Raw genomic sequence first — 16,591 nt, 5'->3', positions numbered from 1 at the left:
TGGTCCCTTCTGGCCATGGAATCTATGAATCTGTGAATTATGTGCCATAATTTGCCATCCGTCCAGGGTTCCTCATATGTAGCTCGTTTCTGCTTCAGATTGACAGCCCCTGATATTTTAAGTAAAACTGTTATTTATGTAAAGATCTTTCTTCCTCGCCCCCTCAAAAAAAAATCCATTAATTGTAATGCAAGTCAGTAGTAAGGTGATAAGATGTGTCCAAAGTTTTCCATCAGTGGGCCATATTCAGTTCTGGTGTAAACAAGTGCAATACCACTGAAGTCACCGGAATCTCTCTAATTTAACCATGTCTGAATTTTGTCTGAAATATCCTTAATAGCCTTCTGTGACCGGAGTCCCAAGGGAGCCAACTGAGGTCACTCAGTTAGGGTGAGCTGCAAAGAATGGGGCAGACAATCCCCAAAACTGGTGGATATTCCAACACTTAGATTTACTATGCCAGCACAAAACAGATTCTATAATATCTTACTGGTTATCCAGAAGCTAACAACACAGTTCCCTGAAAGTAACCCAGCCTCAGGCCTCCCCTAGATACCCAAGTCAAACATGATGAAGATTGCTGAAAATCTTATTCATCACATAAAAAAGTTCTACCAGTCCCAAAGGATCGGACACATTACTTCCCAGGTTAATGAATATTTCAGTTCTTACCCAAATACACGCTTACAGCCAATTCTTATTAACTAAAATTTTAAAATTTATTAAAAAAGAAAAGAGAGTATGGTTAAAAGATCAGTATACGTACAGACTTGAGTACAATCTTGAAATTCAAATTCATAGCAGAGATGGAGAGCTTTGTAAATGCAGAGTTCTTTCAGAAATAGTTCATAGGTTATAGTCCAATGTTTATATTCAGGGCCGTCCAGTCAGGACTGGGATCTCAGTCCTTATGGCTTAGGCTTCCCCTGCATGAAGCCTCAAACAGATCTGAGATAAACAGGATCAGGACCCCAACCATTTTTTATACAGTTTCAGGCCTTCTTTGACAGCTTGAAGTCCTTTGGCAAACAATAGGCATTCATGGGAACTTTGAAGTGGACCCATTTCCTAAGCATCGCCGGTAATTACCCACACAGATTAATATCAGGCAATTGACTGTTTTTCCACCATTCACAGATGATTTGCTATACATTTCTAGGAGATGAATACAGCAATATCCTATGTTTACAATTCATTTAAATGTGAAGATGTCCTTTTGATCTCTGAATTAACAGAATACAGCATAGACAGGGACTGTTTGATTACATTGTTGATCACTACCAATATATATGTAAATACACAAAAACACAAACATTATCTCCCCATATGTCCTTTAGAGTTGAATTTGAGTTATTTATTTTGCAGGATGCTTAACCCTTTCCAGTCATGCGTCACATCTTCAAACACTGGCATCTATGCCCCACACAAACACAAGCATGCAGTTCATTCCAATGAAAGTTTTAATGAAGATTGATGGCTAAATATGGAGAACCACTGTCTCCCTTTTCTGTTAGTCTCATGCCTGTACAAGGTGGTAACATGTTTCAAATAGCACAAGCAGTATTTTGTATTTTCATTTATATTCTACTAAATAATCAAGCCTAAGTAAATATCCAAATTCCACTAGTTTTATGTCTAAGAATTCTTTATCATAGGGCTAAGCACAGAATAGACAGCTGGGAAATCCTCAGTTTTAATACTACCTCTGCCAGTGGCTGGCTGGATATCCTTGGGCAAACACATTTTCAGAGGTGTTTACTAATTTTGTGTACCCTAATTCTCTGTTCACTGACTTTGGGAGACCAACTTGAGACAACTAGTGTCTGATTTTCAAGGGTTTTCCCATGAAGAGCTGTGGGGTTCTCAGCACCAACAAAAGTCATGCACAATGGCCCAGATTCCCAGTCTGTCTCAAATTGGGCACATAAAATTAGTGAACACTCCTGAAAATGTGAGCTTTGACCTCTGTCTGCGTGTCAGTTTGCCCTTATTACTTCACAAGGGTGTTGTGAGGATTAGGTCACTATTTTAACAGTTCTTTAAAGATATAAAGTGCTTTATTAATACTAGCATGACACTTTGCAGTTGACCAGCATTCAGTGAAATCAGCATTTTTATTCTTAACACCAATTATATTAATTCAGGGCTTGTTCATATAAATAAATGCTTGGCTTCCCACCACAGGAGCCCCCACATCCATTTGCACATGGTCTTACACATCATGTGGTCTTATACATTGTGAAAGCTGCAAACTGTACATCTGAGAACAGAACCTAACAGGTGCTTTCAAAAGTCTGGTTCCGTAGATAACCAAAGTTGGCAGTTATACTTTCAGAATACAGTACCCAAATTTGGAAGGAAATAATTATAAGGCATCAGTTATAGTAAAGATGTTAATGTAAGCAACTATTGCACAGGCTTACTACCTTGGAGTTAACTTTGATTCTTCTCTCTCTTCTCTCCTTTCATCCAGACTTTTTTCTAGATCCTTCTGCTTCTTCCTCTGCTATGTTCCTATATTTTTTCCCTTGCTCTCAATTCCTACTACCTTTTGGTGTTTCCCCAAGACCTCTTCCACTTTGTTCCCCAAGAATTCAGTCTGATTCCAATCTCATCACTCAGGTTCCTTTATTTGGCATACAGCAAAGCTACTCTGAGTTGATCAGACTTAAGCATAGGGGGTGGGTACAGTGCATACCACATATCAAAAGTTACACACCAAACCTCTTCCTTTATATACATTTACACATTACATTGCATTTACTATACTTTGTAACAGACATTTTGGAATTGTCTTGTTCACTTTGTAGGAACCAGTCCCTATGCAGCATGCTCTGCCCATGTACTGTCCATGCATGACTTACTCTACCTCATCTTATGTTCCATGCTTATCTTATCCATTTTATCTTGTCCATTGCAAGTGATTCCCTAGATGATTCCCCCTTATCTTAGCTAGTGCATATGTTCTGTTTCCAGCCTGCTAATCTCCCTAACCCTGTCTTCCAAGAAATGAGGCCTCACCCATGTCCAGTTACTCATATCAAGTCAGGCCTACACTGTAAAAACGCTGATTCATATTATAATTATCACCAATCTTAATATTGCAACCTCCTTCTCTCTGACTTCCTATCTCTTCCCTCCATTCATTCCATCCATTGTTGCCAAAATAATTTTCCTTTCCCAACCATTCTCCCCTATTTGAAAACCTTCCCAGGTTTTCAATCTCCGGCATTAAATTTAAGCTTCACCTCTTCTTTATGGCATTCCATAGCTTAAGATCTTATATCTCTGCCTTCTTCTTTTCCTATACTCTTCCACTCTCCCCCTACCACCACACACAACCTCTTTCACTCATATCTGTCATCAGACCTTCTCAGTTATGCCTGGAAAATCCTCCCAATTAAAGATGGCTTGCAAAGCAAACAAAAAGTGATCTTGTGCCTTTCTTTATTTTATGATATAAAAAGAAGCCCTTTGTTTTTTAAGTGGTTTTTTTTATTTGGTGGTTTGTTTGTTTATCCAAAATTTAAAATCTGGCCTCTCATTTGCAATATGTCATTATTGGAGGACACAGACATGTTGATTGGGAGATCTGAGTCCTCAACTGAAGGGCCTAAGGTATTGAAATCCCATTTAAAAAAAAAAGTTTTCTTTCAACTCTTTATTCAAGTATTTGAGTGAAAGTGGTGTTTTAAAAAATGAAGTCTTAAAATAAATCCCAGCCCCTCTCAATTAATAAGGTTTCACTTCATGATTTTACTGCTATCATCTTACCAGTTGTCTAGCCATCCATAGAGACTTTCAGGAAACACAGGTGAGACAAGACCTGAATTGCTATTGGGGGAAAATAAAAACATAAAAACCCTTTAAAAAAAAGTATTTAAGGCCATATCACAAAGAAGCAAAAGGGGACAAACCTAATTATTTATTCCTTTGCAGGTCATCTTCAACATTATATAGGTGTATTTGGGTAGCAAGGATTACAATACAATGAAAACTGGTTAAAGTAACCACTCAAGGGACCAGGAAAGATCAGTTATTTAATTACACTTATTAATCAGTAGTATTCTAATAAAAGCAGATAGCTGTTCTCTATTCTGTTCTCTAGACTGATTCTTGCCTGCATATTTATACCTGCCTCTGGAAACTTCCACCACATGCATCTGACGAAGTGGGTATTCACCCACGACAGCTTATGCTCCAATAAGTCTGTTAGTCTATAAGGTGTCATAGGACTCTTTGTCGGTTTTTACTCTATTTTGGAGATACTTTGGGGTAGTCTCTTAAAAAAGAAGCTTGCCTAAAGGTGGTTTCTTGTACTGGTTGTGCTGTGCTTTGCTTCATGTTGCAACTACAATGCAAAATGTACTGGCTTTTAGTCATAATTACTATATTTCTTGACTGCACTTAATCATTTTCCTGAGTTGCTACTGCTTTTTACATTTTCTGCAAGATGGCCACTGTGCATTAAACTGATATTGCTAGTTGAATATGGAACTACTCTCCTCCCTCTCTCTCTCATTTCCTGCAAAGCCAAACTTGCTTTTTTTCCAGTCTACCCATGTGAAAGTGAGTGAGTAGAACTGGTATTAAGCAATTAATAAAACTATTGCATAGGGACACCATTCTGCATATATGCTTTATTTTTTATAATGCTTCAAAAATAAAAATAAAAACCTGTTTTGAACTTACAATGTTAAATATAAAATACTAGCGCTATTGAGCTGTTCCAGTTAAAATTATCATGGAGCACACATTGAGCATAAAAATTGTATGCAGTCTTTGTGAATTGTCTCACTGAAAAATTGTGAAATGTTCCTAACTAGCATGTAATTTGATGATTTTTGAATTGTAATGATGTATGATACATAACTGATTAAATATTTTGCGTATTTGTTTTCTTTTAGTCAATTGAAGAAAATGAAGTGTATTTGCCTAATGATGAGCTTTGGCTCTATGAAATTGATAGTGGGTTATGGTAAGCCATTTTATTTATATTTAATGAATTTGCAAAATGTGCTATTTACACCTGAGTAGTATTACCTATGGTAAAAAGACTATTATTTCAGATACATAAATGTGGTCTGTTTCATGTCTCTTGGCTGCTTAAATAGCCTGCATTCATTTAGTGTAAAAATTTAATATCTGATGTATATTTTGGAATAATGTCTTCAGATAAGAAAATACCTATGTAAGCACAGTAATTTTTTTCAATGGGATGTTTCCAATGTTAACTTTTTAAACATAGTTTAAGACTTGTTAAATGTAAAGAGCCACTTATGTATTTATACTGGCTAAATGAACTTTTATGTTAAAATGAATATTAAATACAACAAGATTAGAGTGCTTGATCCATTTAGGATTACTTTCTTTTTGTTGTTATTACTTAATCATATCAGAAATATGTTTGCATAGATAATGTATTTTAAACATTTAAATCAGATTAAAATCTTACACATCACTAGCAATATAATATTTAAGTTTTACATCAAATTGTATTTACGCATTTTGGGGAGGTGGGTCTAGTAGCGATACCAATTATTAAGATTGCCTGATACTTCCCATTATCAGACCCTATTTTTAGTTGCATGTAATTTTGCCAAACTTCAGCCATGTGGGCTGAAATTTTCCATGCTGGGTGTCTGTGATATAATATAATATTTTAAATTTCAGCCAAAATGGATTGAGCTGTTTAAGAATGAGGCTAGGGAAAAATATGCTGTTTTGCCCAAGTTAAAAAGTTATTGAGCCCTTATCTTTGAAATGCTCCATGCTTTGGTGCAGGGACTTGAAATTTGGCAGGGGATGGCTTTTGCCATAACATCCATCCAAGTTTGGCCAATTTATAAGCATTTGAAAAATTGCAGTTTGCACATGCTCAGTAGAGACTTGCTAGAGCTAACAGCAAAAAGTCTCAAAAAAGATTCTGTCCTTGTTGAGCACACCTGTTAGTGCTGACCAGACTGCTAATGTGTCCTCCTCCCAGAGCAACTGTGTGTTCCCCATCCTGTTATATCTCCTACTAGTACTGCTTTGCTTTTGATGTATTTTGGTTTGTTTGGGAGCAAAATTATGAGATTTTAATATATTTACTAAATGGCAGGACAATGCACCTAATGGAAGGAGAGCTACCTACTTCTATGTCAGGAAGTTGTGGAGCTTGCATTAATGGGAAGCTGTATATATTTGGCGGATTTGATGATAAAGGATACAGTAATCGGGTATTGTAATCTTTTAATTCTGGAGTGTATTTTAATCGAATGACTACTAATGCAGAACTTCATTTAACAAAGCATTTAACCTTGCATTTAACTAGAGGGAAAAATCTAAGGGTGAGATTTTGGTTTTATTTTAGAAAAGGTGCACTTTAAAATACTTTAAATTGTAGATCTGATTCTTTAGTCCCTCTGCATCTGTACATCTCTTATTGACTGCACTGTGAGTTTTGGCTGGGTTAAGACTGCAAGATAATGCCCAGTATGTTTTGTTTTTTATTTTGATTTCTCAAGTTTGCTAGTATTTCCAAAATTAATTGTATTTCTATGAGAAAAATTTATTTGCAAGCATAATTAGACTTACCTCACATTTGTTGCTTTTTCTTTGCTCTTTAGTGGGCAAGTGGCATTTGCTTTTCTAGGATTGTCAGATAATAACTAGTTAATATTAACATATATGACTGCTAATTTCCCTGTTGATTGCAGGTAATTAAATACTAATAAGGAATGAAATGGGGAAAATAGGTTATTCAGTGGATTAATGTAATGGAAACCAGAATTTCAGTGTAGATTAGAAAACAAGTGAAATGAGTTTGATAGTTCAACTAATCTGCAGCACTTCTGCACCTAGTTAGGTTCTGTGTACACTGAATTTATAATCAGTACTGCTTGTGGACAGAGCATTAGACTGAGACTAACAGGTGAAATAGTGGTGCCATTGAAGTCAATGGCAAAATTCTTACTGACTTCAGCAGGGCCAGGATTTCACCCAAAGGGCATTATCAAAACTGAGAGGGGGAGATTTTGCTGCTTCTTCCTGCATTTTACTTGTAATTAGTCAGTGAACCAATCTCTTACTATCATAAGCATTATAATTTGTCAATTGCACTCAGATTTCTTTTTTTATATAAGAAAATGATTGTTCTTTTGCTCTTTGTAATCACATCTATTGCTGATTTGTGCTTGATTCTTCAAAATCATTTATTTTATACTTAAAATATTATAATTTTTCTTTTAAGCTGTATTATGTTAATTTGCGAACAAGAAATGGAACCTATAAATGGAAAAAAATTACAGACTTTAAAGGTCAACCTCCTACACCACGTGACAAGCTTTCCTGTTGGGTGTATAAGGACAGGTAATACATCACGAGTATTTTTAATCCCTACTAATCAAAGGGAAGAAGTGTTATATTATAGGTAGAACACAAAACTGGAAGTCCAATTCAGACTGTGACTTACTCTCTGACCTTGGACAAATCTCTTAACATCTCTGTCTCTCAGTTTTACCACCTGTAAAATAGGAATAATCATACTTACCAACCCTAATTTATGGAGATGTTGTGAGATTTAATTATTTTTAAAGTGCTTTGAGATCCTTGGGTGCAAGACACTATTCAGGTGCTAAATATTACTTTTTATTTAGCTGATGACTTATTAAACTGGTGTTAAAGTTCATTTACTGAATTTTTAATTGCTCATGAAATTACAAAGATTATGCTATAAAACATTGTTATATTTGGTATAATTTAAAATTATATTTGTTTGCAAAAATATTGACAATAAGAAAGGGTATTTCAATGAATAACTCCCTGCTACAAAGAGCAAAGTTGAGAATACAAGCTAGGTATTTGTATTGTAAATGCTTCTTAACATATTTAGCCAACTTGGTTGTAAAAGTTCTTTAAATTATTTGAACATATTAAACTAAAAAACAAATGTGTAGAATTTCTTTAGATTTTATATTAACCATTAAAGGTAGCTATGGTAGTAGAATTGGTCACAGAGAAATAAATCAATTGTATATAAGGGCTATTTGCTGTAAAAGCTATTGTAAACAAATAAGAGTTACATGATATGTAATGAACAAAATAAACAATTCATTCATTTATTGATTTCTAGACCCTAGGTCCTCCAGGGTGTGACAAAAAAAAACAAAAAAAATCCCCAAACCCAAAACATTTAGTACTTAGTACTGCATTTTGGTTTTGAAACTCTGAATTAGCTGCAAGATGTATAAAGATGTATGCAGCCATGCATCTCTTTTTAGCTGTTGATACCAGGGTGATCAAGAGCATGAATTAATTTATTCAAAGTAAAGTTTAATTTATGTACAGAATGAAGATCCACCCATTTCAGGTGGAAGTATGTGACTAACTCAACACTTTTGTTAAATGTACGTATTTGGGGGCAAACTACGCTCCATTTTGAAAAATTTGCCATCAGTCCTCAGAAGAGGTGACTCTGAAGAGGAGTATTCCTCAGAAGCTTGCACAATACTGGGAAATAACTAGAGAGCTGCTGTAACTCTGCTTACTTAGGGGTGCCAGCCTTCCATCATCCCTTGTAACCTCTCTTCTGTACAAAATCCTCATCAAACTGCCACCTCCCAAAACAACCCACTGCAACACCAAATGTTCACAACCACTAGTGGTGACAAAAATATAATCTGGTAAAGGTGTGTGTGCAGAAGGGTGAAATGGGGGCAGAGTTAAGCCTTGTTCTGTGGTGTGTAGTAGTTCTGGCAATGCTGAGGTGTGATAAACTTGTGCGTGGAAGAGTAGAGCATGTAGCTTAACTTCATTTCCTTGGTTTTGTGGGTTTGTATCAGGCATGTTTGTGTGTGTAGCAACACAAAGTTGTGTAGTAATTATATACAGTATGTAATATTTTTCTTTGTTTACACATTTAAACATCAATAGTAGAGATAATTGAAATTTCTGATAAAATTAAATATAATAGCTTATCAAAATATCAAATTGAACATTAATTTAAAACAAATGAAATTCAAGTTCAATAGATTTTTTTTTTTTTTTTTTTTGTTCTTCCAGATTAATATATTTTGGTGGTTATGGATGTAGGAAACACAATGAACTGAGTGATTGTTTTGATGTTCATGATGCATTTTGGGTAAGATTTTTTTACTGTTTAAAATAAATAGTGCCTTCTGATTGTTGAAAAGTTTTATTAAACACATGACTATTATTAAATGAACCACAGCTACTAAAACAAGGGGCCAGATTCAGTCCTGGAGTAAGTAGAGTTAACTCCATTGAAAGAGAGATCTCAGGACAGTATGGTGTATATATTGGGTTTAACAACACCTATATAGGGTATACACAATAGAAGCTGATGTCTTTCCTCTGTGTAGCAGGTAGAGTGGGCAATATTGTGAGGGTGAATGGGGTACAGTGGAGGTCCTCTTCAGGGGAGTGATGAACAGTGATTTAAGTTAATGGAACTGTACCTGCTTGCACCAAGATTGGATTTAGGAAAACTCTGGTCTATACTCCATTTTTTTTTTTTTTTAAACTAGGGTGTGAAATTCTTGCCTCATGGAAGTGGATGTCAAATTTCCCATTGACCTTGATGGGGCTAGGATTTCACCCTGAGATAATTATTTAGAGATACTTCATAATGAAAACGTTTTGGCATATTAATGTTGATTTACTTTTGTTTGAATATTTTTCTCTCTTCAGAGGAATCCTCTCCTATTAGTGGAGCAAAGTTTCCAATATCTGTTATTATGGAGCTATAATAATGACTCCATAGGTGAGCAAAATGGAGCATAAAATGGAAAGTAGACTGTAAAATGCTTTCCATTTTATGCTCAATTTTGCTCACCTCAAGAAACTTCCACAAAAGGTCCTTTTGGCTTTATATATATGTTTTAGGTCATTGGAGATTTTTTTAAAATGTATAAGGTTAATGATACAAGCTGTTTTAAATTTATGGATAATTGAAAAAGTGGTATTTCACTTTTTGAAAACTGTTCTAATTTTTGTTGTTGTGTGCTCATAAATTCAAACTAGATTTACCATACTTCCACATCTACACATTACAATAATCTCAGCAGACATGTAAAATAATCACGTTGTACTGCAGCCATTTGATATTAGACTGTTCCTTCATTAGTTTGTTTCTATTAGATTGCATCAACAGTAATACAGAATTGAATCTTGAAAAATTAATTGTGATTTCAATTTATAATTTATTGAGAGTACCCAAGCCTGGACTCCCCTAGATAAAGTAAAAGCAAAGTGCTGTTAAAGTAGAAAAAGTGAAATAGCTATATTCCAATTAGATGCTTCCATTTACAGAAAATGCTAGTATTGAGCTCTTTGAAGTAATGGCAGGGAATTTATAGCCTCACAGCTTTATCTGTCCACAAATACCTTCCCTTAATTTATTATCCAAAGTAAATACCTTTACCATAAGATGCCTGGAACAAAGTACCACTTAGTTTCCCATACTGAATTGTTACAATCAGGGCCATCCCTACAGGAGTGCGGGGCCCGGGTTATAGGTGCCAAGTTTCTAATCTGCCGAGGGGTGCTCCCCCAGGCCCCGCCCCCACTCCACCCCTTCCCCCAAGGCTCTGCCCCTGCCCTGTTTCTTCCCACCCCTGCTCCGCCCCCACCCCGCCTCTTCCCACCCCTGCCTCACCTCACCCAGTTCCGCCTCCTCCCCTGAGTACGCTACGTCCTCGCTCCTCTCCCCTCCCCCCGAGCACCTCCTGACACCATGAAACATCTGATCCACAGTAGGTGCTGAGAGGGAGGGGGAGGCGCTGATCAGCGGGCAGGAGGCGCTGGGGGAGGTTCTGATAGGGGGGCTGCCGGTGGCCGCCGCTCTCCTCCTCGCCCCCCCCGCTCGCCCGCTGCTCTCCTCCTCGCCGTCCGCCTGCCACTCGCCTCCTTGTTCACCTCCTCACCCTGCTCGCCCGCCTCCTGCCCCACCTCCCTGCCCAGCTCTTCATGATTTTATCGAAGCACAGGGCCCCCCAAAACACAGGATCCATGGCAGTCGCCCCGATTCACCATACCTAAGGGATGGCTCTGGTTACAATATTCATAATTAGAAAATGACATAGAAGTCTGTTTAATCATTATGCATGTTCAACTGTTGTTGCCATTAATGAGAGTCAGATACATCAAGGAGAGAACAGACCCCTTTCATCAAATGTTAGTAATAATCTATAATAAAAATGTCTTACTAATGAATAAACCTTTGTTTATACAAAGCATATCCTACTAAACATTTGAAGGCAATATTTTCTAAAGTGCCTAAATGATTTAGGAGCCTACACCCCATTCTCAAAAGAACAGAATTATCAGACACATAGATGAACATGATTTGTTGGGGAAGAGGCAATGTAATTTTTGTAAAGGGAAATCATGCCTCACCAGTCTACTAGAATTCTCTGAGGGGGTCGACAATGGTGATTCAGTGGATATAGTGTACTTAGATTTTGAGAGAACATGTGACCCTCACCAAAGGCTCTTAAGCAAAGTAAGATGCCATGGGATAAGAAGGCAGGTCTTCTCATGGATCAGTAACTGGTTAAAAGATAGGAAACAAAGGGTAGGAATAAATGGGTGAGTTTTCAGAATGGAGAGAAGTAAATAGTGGTGTCCCCCAATGGTCTGTACTGGGACCAGTACTATTAAACATATTCATAAGTGATCTGGAAAAATGGGTAAACAGTGAGGTGGCAAAATTTGCAGATGACACAGAACTACTCAAAATAGTTAAGTCTCAAGCAGACTGTGAAGAGCTCCAAAAGGATCTCACAAAACTGGGTGACTGGGCAACAAAATGGCAGATGAAATTCAATGTTGATAGATGCAAAGTAATGCACATTGGAAAACATAATCCCAACTATACATATAAAATGATGGGGTCTAAATTAGCTGTTACCACTCAAGAAAGAGATCTTGGAGTCATTGTGGATACTTCTCTGAAAACATCCACTTAATGTGCAGCGGCAGTCAAAAAAAGCGACCAAAATGTTGGGAATCATTAAGAAAGGGACAGATATATTTTCTGTCTTATTGCCTCTATATAAATCCATGGTACACCCACATCTTGAATACTTCATGCAGATCTGGTTGCCCCATCTCAAAAAATATATATTGGAATTGGAAAAGGTTCAGAAAAGGGCAACAAAAATGATTAGGGGTACGGAACAGCTTCCATATAGAGAGAGAATAATAAGACTGGGACTTTTCAGCTTGAAAAAGAGATGACTAAGTGGGGATATGATAGAGGTCTATAAACTCATGACTGATGTGGAGAAAGTAAATAAGGAAGTGTTCTTTACTCCCTAGGGGTCACCAAATGAAACTAATAGGCAGCAGGTTTAAAACAAACAAAAGGAAGTATTTCTTCACACAATGCACAATCAACCTGTGGAACTCTTTGCCAGATGTTGTGAAGGCCAAAACTATAACAGGGTTCAAAAAAGAACTAGATACATTCATGGAGGATAGGTCCATCAATGGTTATTAGCCAGGATGGGCAGGGATGGTGTCCCTAGCCTCTGTTTGCCAGAAGCTGGGAATGGGCGACTGGGGATGGATCACTCCATGATGACCTGTTATATTCATTCCCTCTGAAGCACCTGGCATTGGTGACTGTCAGAAGACAGGATACTGGGCTAGATGGACCTTTGGTCTGACCCAGTATGGCCATTTTTAAAAGTGCCTTTGGCACTAGGGGGCCTAAATCCCATTGACATTCAATGAGACTTAGGCACCTAAATGTTTGTCACTTTTGAAAATTTTACCCAATGTGTATTTTTAAAATAAAAATTAGTGCATGCCTGTACTTACTCTGATTAAATACAGAAAATAATTTGTCACTTTTATGCCTAAACCCTTTTGATAAAACAAAAGGATTATGAGATGAAGTAAATGAAAAAATATAATTTTAGATATTTTACTCTTCTTTTTAGGAAGGGCAGATATTTTGGGGATGGCATAACGATGTTCATGCTTTTGATACAAACACACAAACTTGGTTTCAACCAACAATTAGAGTGAGTATTTTTTAAATCTTTAATCATTCTGTACATTTTTGTAACTCCACCCCATATTGAATAATAACTGTACTCTAGAGACTGATGTCAGGGAGAACTATTTTGAACATGTTTGGCATTTCTCAGGCTTATAACATGAGTGCATTTTTATGTTCTCTCTATCTCATAACACAAGAGAAAGGGAACATTAAATGAAACTAAAGTGGCAAATTCAAAGCCGTTTTTCCACACTGGAAGTAATTGCTACTGGAGGTTGTTGATGCCAAGAACATAGTAAAATTCAAAGAGGGACTGGATAACAAGAATATCCAGAGTTAGAGTAGTTAATACTGACAAAAAGAGTATTGGAAGGGAGATGAACCCTGAAATGAGGGTTTAAGCCAATCTAACTATCAAGGATTAGGATCACCACATATCTACCTACCTGCATTTTCCTCTGAGTCATCTGATGTTGGAAGCAGGATGCTGGACAAGATGGACCACAAGCATGATCCATTATGGCCATTCCTATGATCTTGCAATCAGATCCATGTTAATGGACTCCTGAACTCATGTTGCGTTCCATTGACTTCAGTGGGGGATCCAGCAGGCACAGGTTCCATCCATGCAGATCCAATTGCAAAATTGGGTCTCTAGTCATTAGAGTAGCTATTCAGCCTTTTGATATTTGTGAAAAAAAAATTGTTTAATATTGAAGGGATATATACACTTGAATGAATACTGTGCAGATGCAGTTGCTGTGTTTCATAACTCTGTTGCATCAAGGGTTTAATGCTGAGAAAGACTAACATTTATTTTAACAGTGTGAACAGGAGCAGTAACTGATGTCTTGCATATAGGAAATTCTTTTATATTAATATTGTTCCAATGATGGCATATATTCTCAGTGAGCTCTCAATAAAACTGTAATGCGAACATTTTTATATATTAATATTATAGCATAATGTAGAGCCTCATAAAATTCTGGTAAGATTACACAGACTCCATTAAGATCTCAGTGGAAGAATTATAACATAATAAGACTGTTTGACACTTTCATGTTTCTTTTATGTGACTTCTTATGATTCTATAAAATTCTTAAACCAAACATCAAGTGAAAAGTTCCATTAAAAACTAAGGCCCCGATCTTGCAATCCCTATTTTTTCTTTACATGGGGAGAACTCCCGCTGGCATCAGGTGATTGAATACTACATACAAAGTTTAAGAGTCTGATTTTTGTAAAGCAGTGAAAATTTATGAATGAAGCGCATTATATAAGAGCTAGGTATTCATTATTATTATTTCTCAATATTACATCATGGGGATATTTTTTTTCAAACAAATAACCTTCACAACATACAAGATCTTTAAGCATAAGAAGGGGAAGCTACTGTCTAAAATTTATCCCCAGGAGTCACCATAAATCCTGACCACAAACTAACTCCATAGGTTTGAGTAGTCAAAGTTTTGTTAAACCCTCTGCAAAATTCCTGCATTTTAAGTGCTACTGCTTCCCCCCACTCCCAGAGGTGTCCACATGTGGTACTTTGCACCTCTGAAAAACAGGCCCTAGAGGACTTTTCCACCAGTATTACTGTAGTTTTACATTGATGAAACTCTAGAAATCAGTGGAGTTCACTGGTGTAAAACTGGAATGAAGCATTGGTAAATCAGGTGCTGAGAGAATAAATTGAACACCAAAATGCATGGGAATTTAGTTAAGGCTGAACTGTACTATACCATGCGTCATCTAATGCCTTGGGAGTTTTGGGTGTTCCCTCAACTTGTTTTGCACATTTGCAATTTTGCCTTCATATTAGAAGATACTAGAAGATATGGGGTACATTTCAACGTTACCATTGCATTTCATGTTTTATTGACTTGCAGTTAGACATTTACTGACACTGTATAGATTAATGTTCTAAAAAATCTTGTATTGGTACTTTCAGGGTGGAGTTCCACCTCAGCCTCGAGCAGCTCATACATGTGCTGTGCTAGGAAATAAGGGTTACATCTTTGGAGGACGAGTGCTGGTTAGTAGTTATTTAATGAATATTTTATTGGCAACAATATTATTTTTTGCTAATTACTTACTGAAAGCAGTTTATTTATGCAGTACCAATAGAGCCCAAAATGTCTTTGCTCCTAACTCATATGTTCAGGGAGAGAAGTCCCAATATGTCTCTTTACCTTCTTGTGCACCTGCAAATAGGCTATGGACAATCTGCTTCTTTTGTGCAACCCTAAGGGTTGAAGCACAAATTGCCCAAAAAAGAGCAGGCAAGTGGTAGGCCCTGGTCATATAACACTCCACACAAGTCTACAAAGATGGCTGGCCATAGAGTGGGGGCACACCCAGAGAAGCATGTAGTATACTTTTAGGTCATTGTGACTGTTAGGTCTGCACTACTTCCTGCTTAGAGTTGTGGCTAACTGCCATAATTTAGCCTTAAATTATATTCATTTCTGTTTCAATGGAATCTTTTGTCTTTAGCTCAAAGTATTTTTTCTGTGTTTTGCATATTTATTAGTAAATTCAAGGAAGAATCCAACCAAAGAGCCTTTTGTACATATGTATTGAAACAGTATAACAAAGCTAGAGCTAAAACACCATATGGCAATTAGTCAAACTAAATATTTTAAAAAGTCTCAAATTCAAGCAATAATGTTACTTTCAGCAGTAATGTAAGTGTCAGATATTGGGAGACTAACTCAGTCCATTGACATTGTGCAAATGGCATTGATCACATCTTCAGATGAATCCAGGACACAAGGCATTTCAAAGGTAATGACAAAAATATGTATTTGTCATCTTATAAGGATAGATAAGGTATCCATAAAATGGTCATAAACCCAATAAAATTGGCAAGCTGTGTGTAAGCTCCATTAACTTTGCTTTCAAAGAAGTCCTGCTAAAGTATGATTTACGGTAGGTAAGCTTCAGATAAGTGGCAGAATGTTTGTATTCTGTGCTAAACACAGCTTGAAGGGCTTATATGATCGAACCACTTTTTTTTTCTATTTCAGTGAATGAAATAATAGCAAGTGGTACATTTTAATTTAGTGTTTTTTATGTGCTGTCCCATCTAAACAAAGAAGAAATATAGGATATTACCAATTGCTCTCTCCCCTTTCTTCTCTCTCTCTTCCCCCAATATAATGCATTCCAGGACATTCCAGAAAGCAGGAGTCAGCAAGTGCCATATTTTTAAAGGTATTTTGGCACCTTAAATCTGGGCCTAAATAGATAGTAAATCAATAGATCTGGCCAAAATGAGGGAAAAAAAAAAAGTAAAATTAACTTATACGCAGAATGCTACCCACATTGTAACACTTACTACAGCTATTATGGATAATACTTAAAATAATTTTTTTAAATAATAAACTTAAAACACTGCTCAAAGAAGTAGGAAACTCGCCCCATATTGCTATTGTCATAAAACTTTCTAGGAAGGAGGCAAGTGTCAGTAGTTTATTTTCAAATAGACTCTTTTTACAAAAGATAAGAAATGCTTCTTCTTCAAGTAGTATCCCATATGGGTGGTCCACTTTAGGTGAGTCTACATCCCTGTGCCTG

At 36.7% G+C, this 16,591-nt stretch overlaps 1 protein-coding gene across 3 annotated transcripts in view; it reads left to right on the top strand.

Moving 5' to 3' along the window:
• KLHDC1 (kelch domain containing 1) overlaps nt 1-16,591 on the top strand; it is a 56,339-nt gene that overhangs the window by 10,411 nt on the left and 29,337 nt on the right. For 2 of the 3 annotated variants that reach the window (XM_024224403.3, XM_024224402.2), the window contains exons 2-7: nt 4,908-4,978; nt 6,104-6,221; nt 7,235-7,353; nt 9,046-9,124; nt 12,951-13,034; nt 14,964-15,047. In XM_024224403.3, coding sequence (XP_024080171.1) covers nt 6,108-6,221; nt 7,235-7,353; nt 9,046-9,124; nt 12,951-13,034; nt 14,964-15,047 — 480 coding nt within the window. In that variant the 5' untranslated portion in view covers nt 4,908-4,978; nt 6,104-6,107. The remainder of the gene's footprint in view (nt 1-4,907; nt 4,979-6,103; nt 6,222-7,234; nt 7,354-9,045; nt 9,125-12,950; nt 13,035-14,963; nt 15,048-16,591) is intronic. The other variant, XM_024224405.2, reaches the window with a different exon arrangement.

This window comes from Terrapene carolina, unplaced genomic scaffold (genome assembly GCF_002925995.2).
Source record: "Terrapene carolina triunguis isolate 2854851 unplaced genomic scaffold, T_m_triunguis-2.0 Scaffold189, whole genome shotgun sequence".
In the NCBI taxonomy this organism is placed as follows: domain Eukaryota; kingdom Metazoa; phylum Chordata; order Testudines; family Emydidae; genus Terrapene; species Terrapene triunguis.
Note: the sequence above shows the minus strand (reverse complement) of the source record. Positions and strands in the feature narration are given on the sequence as shown.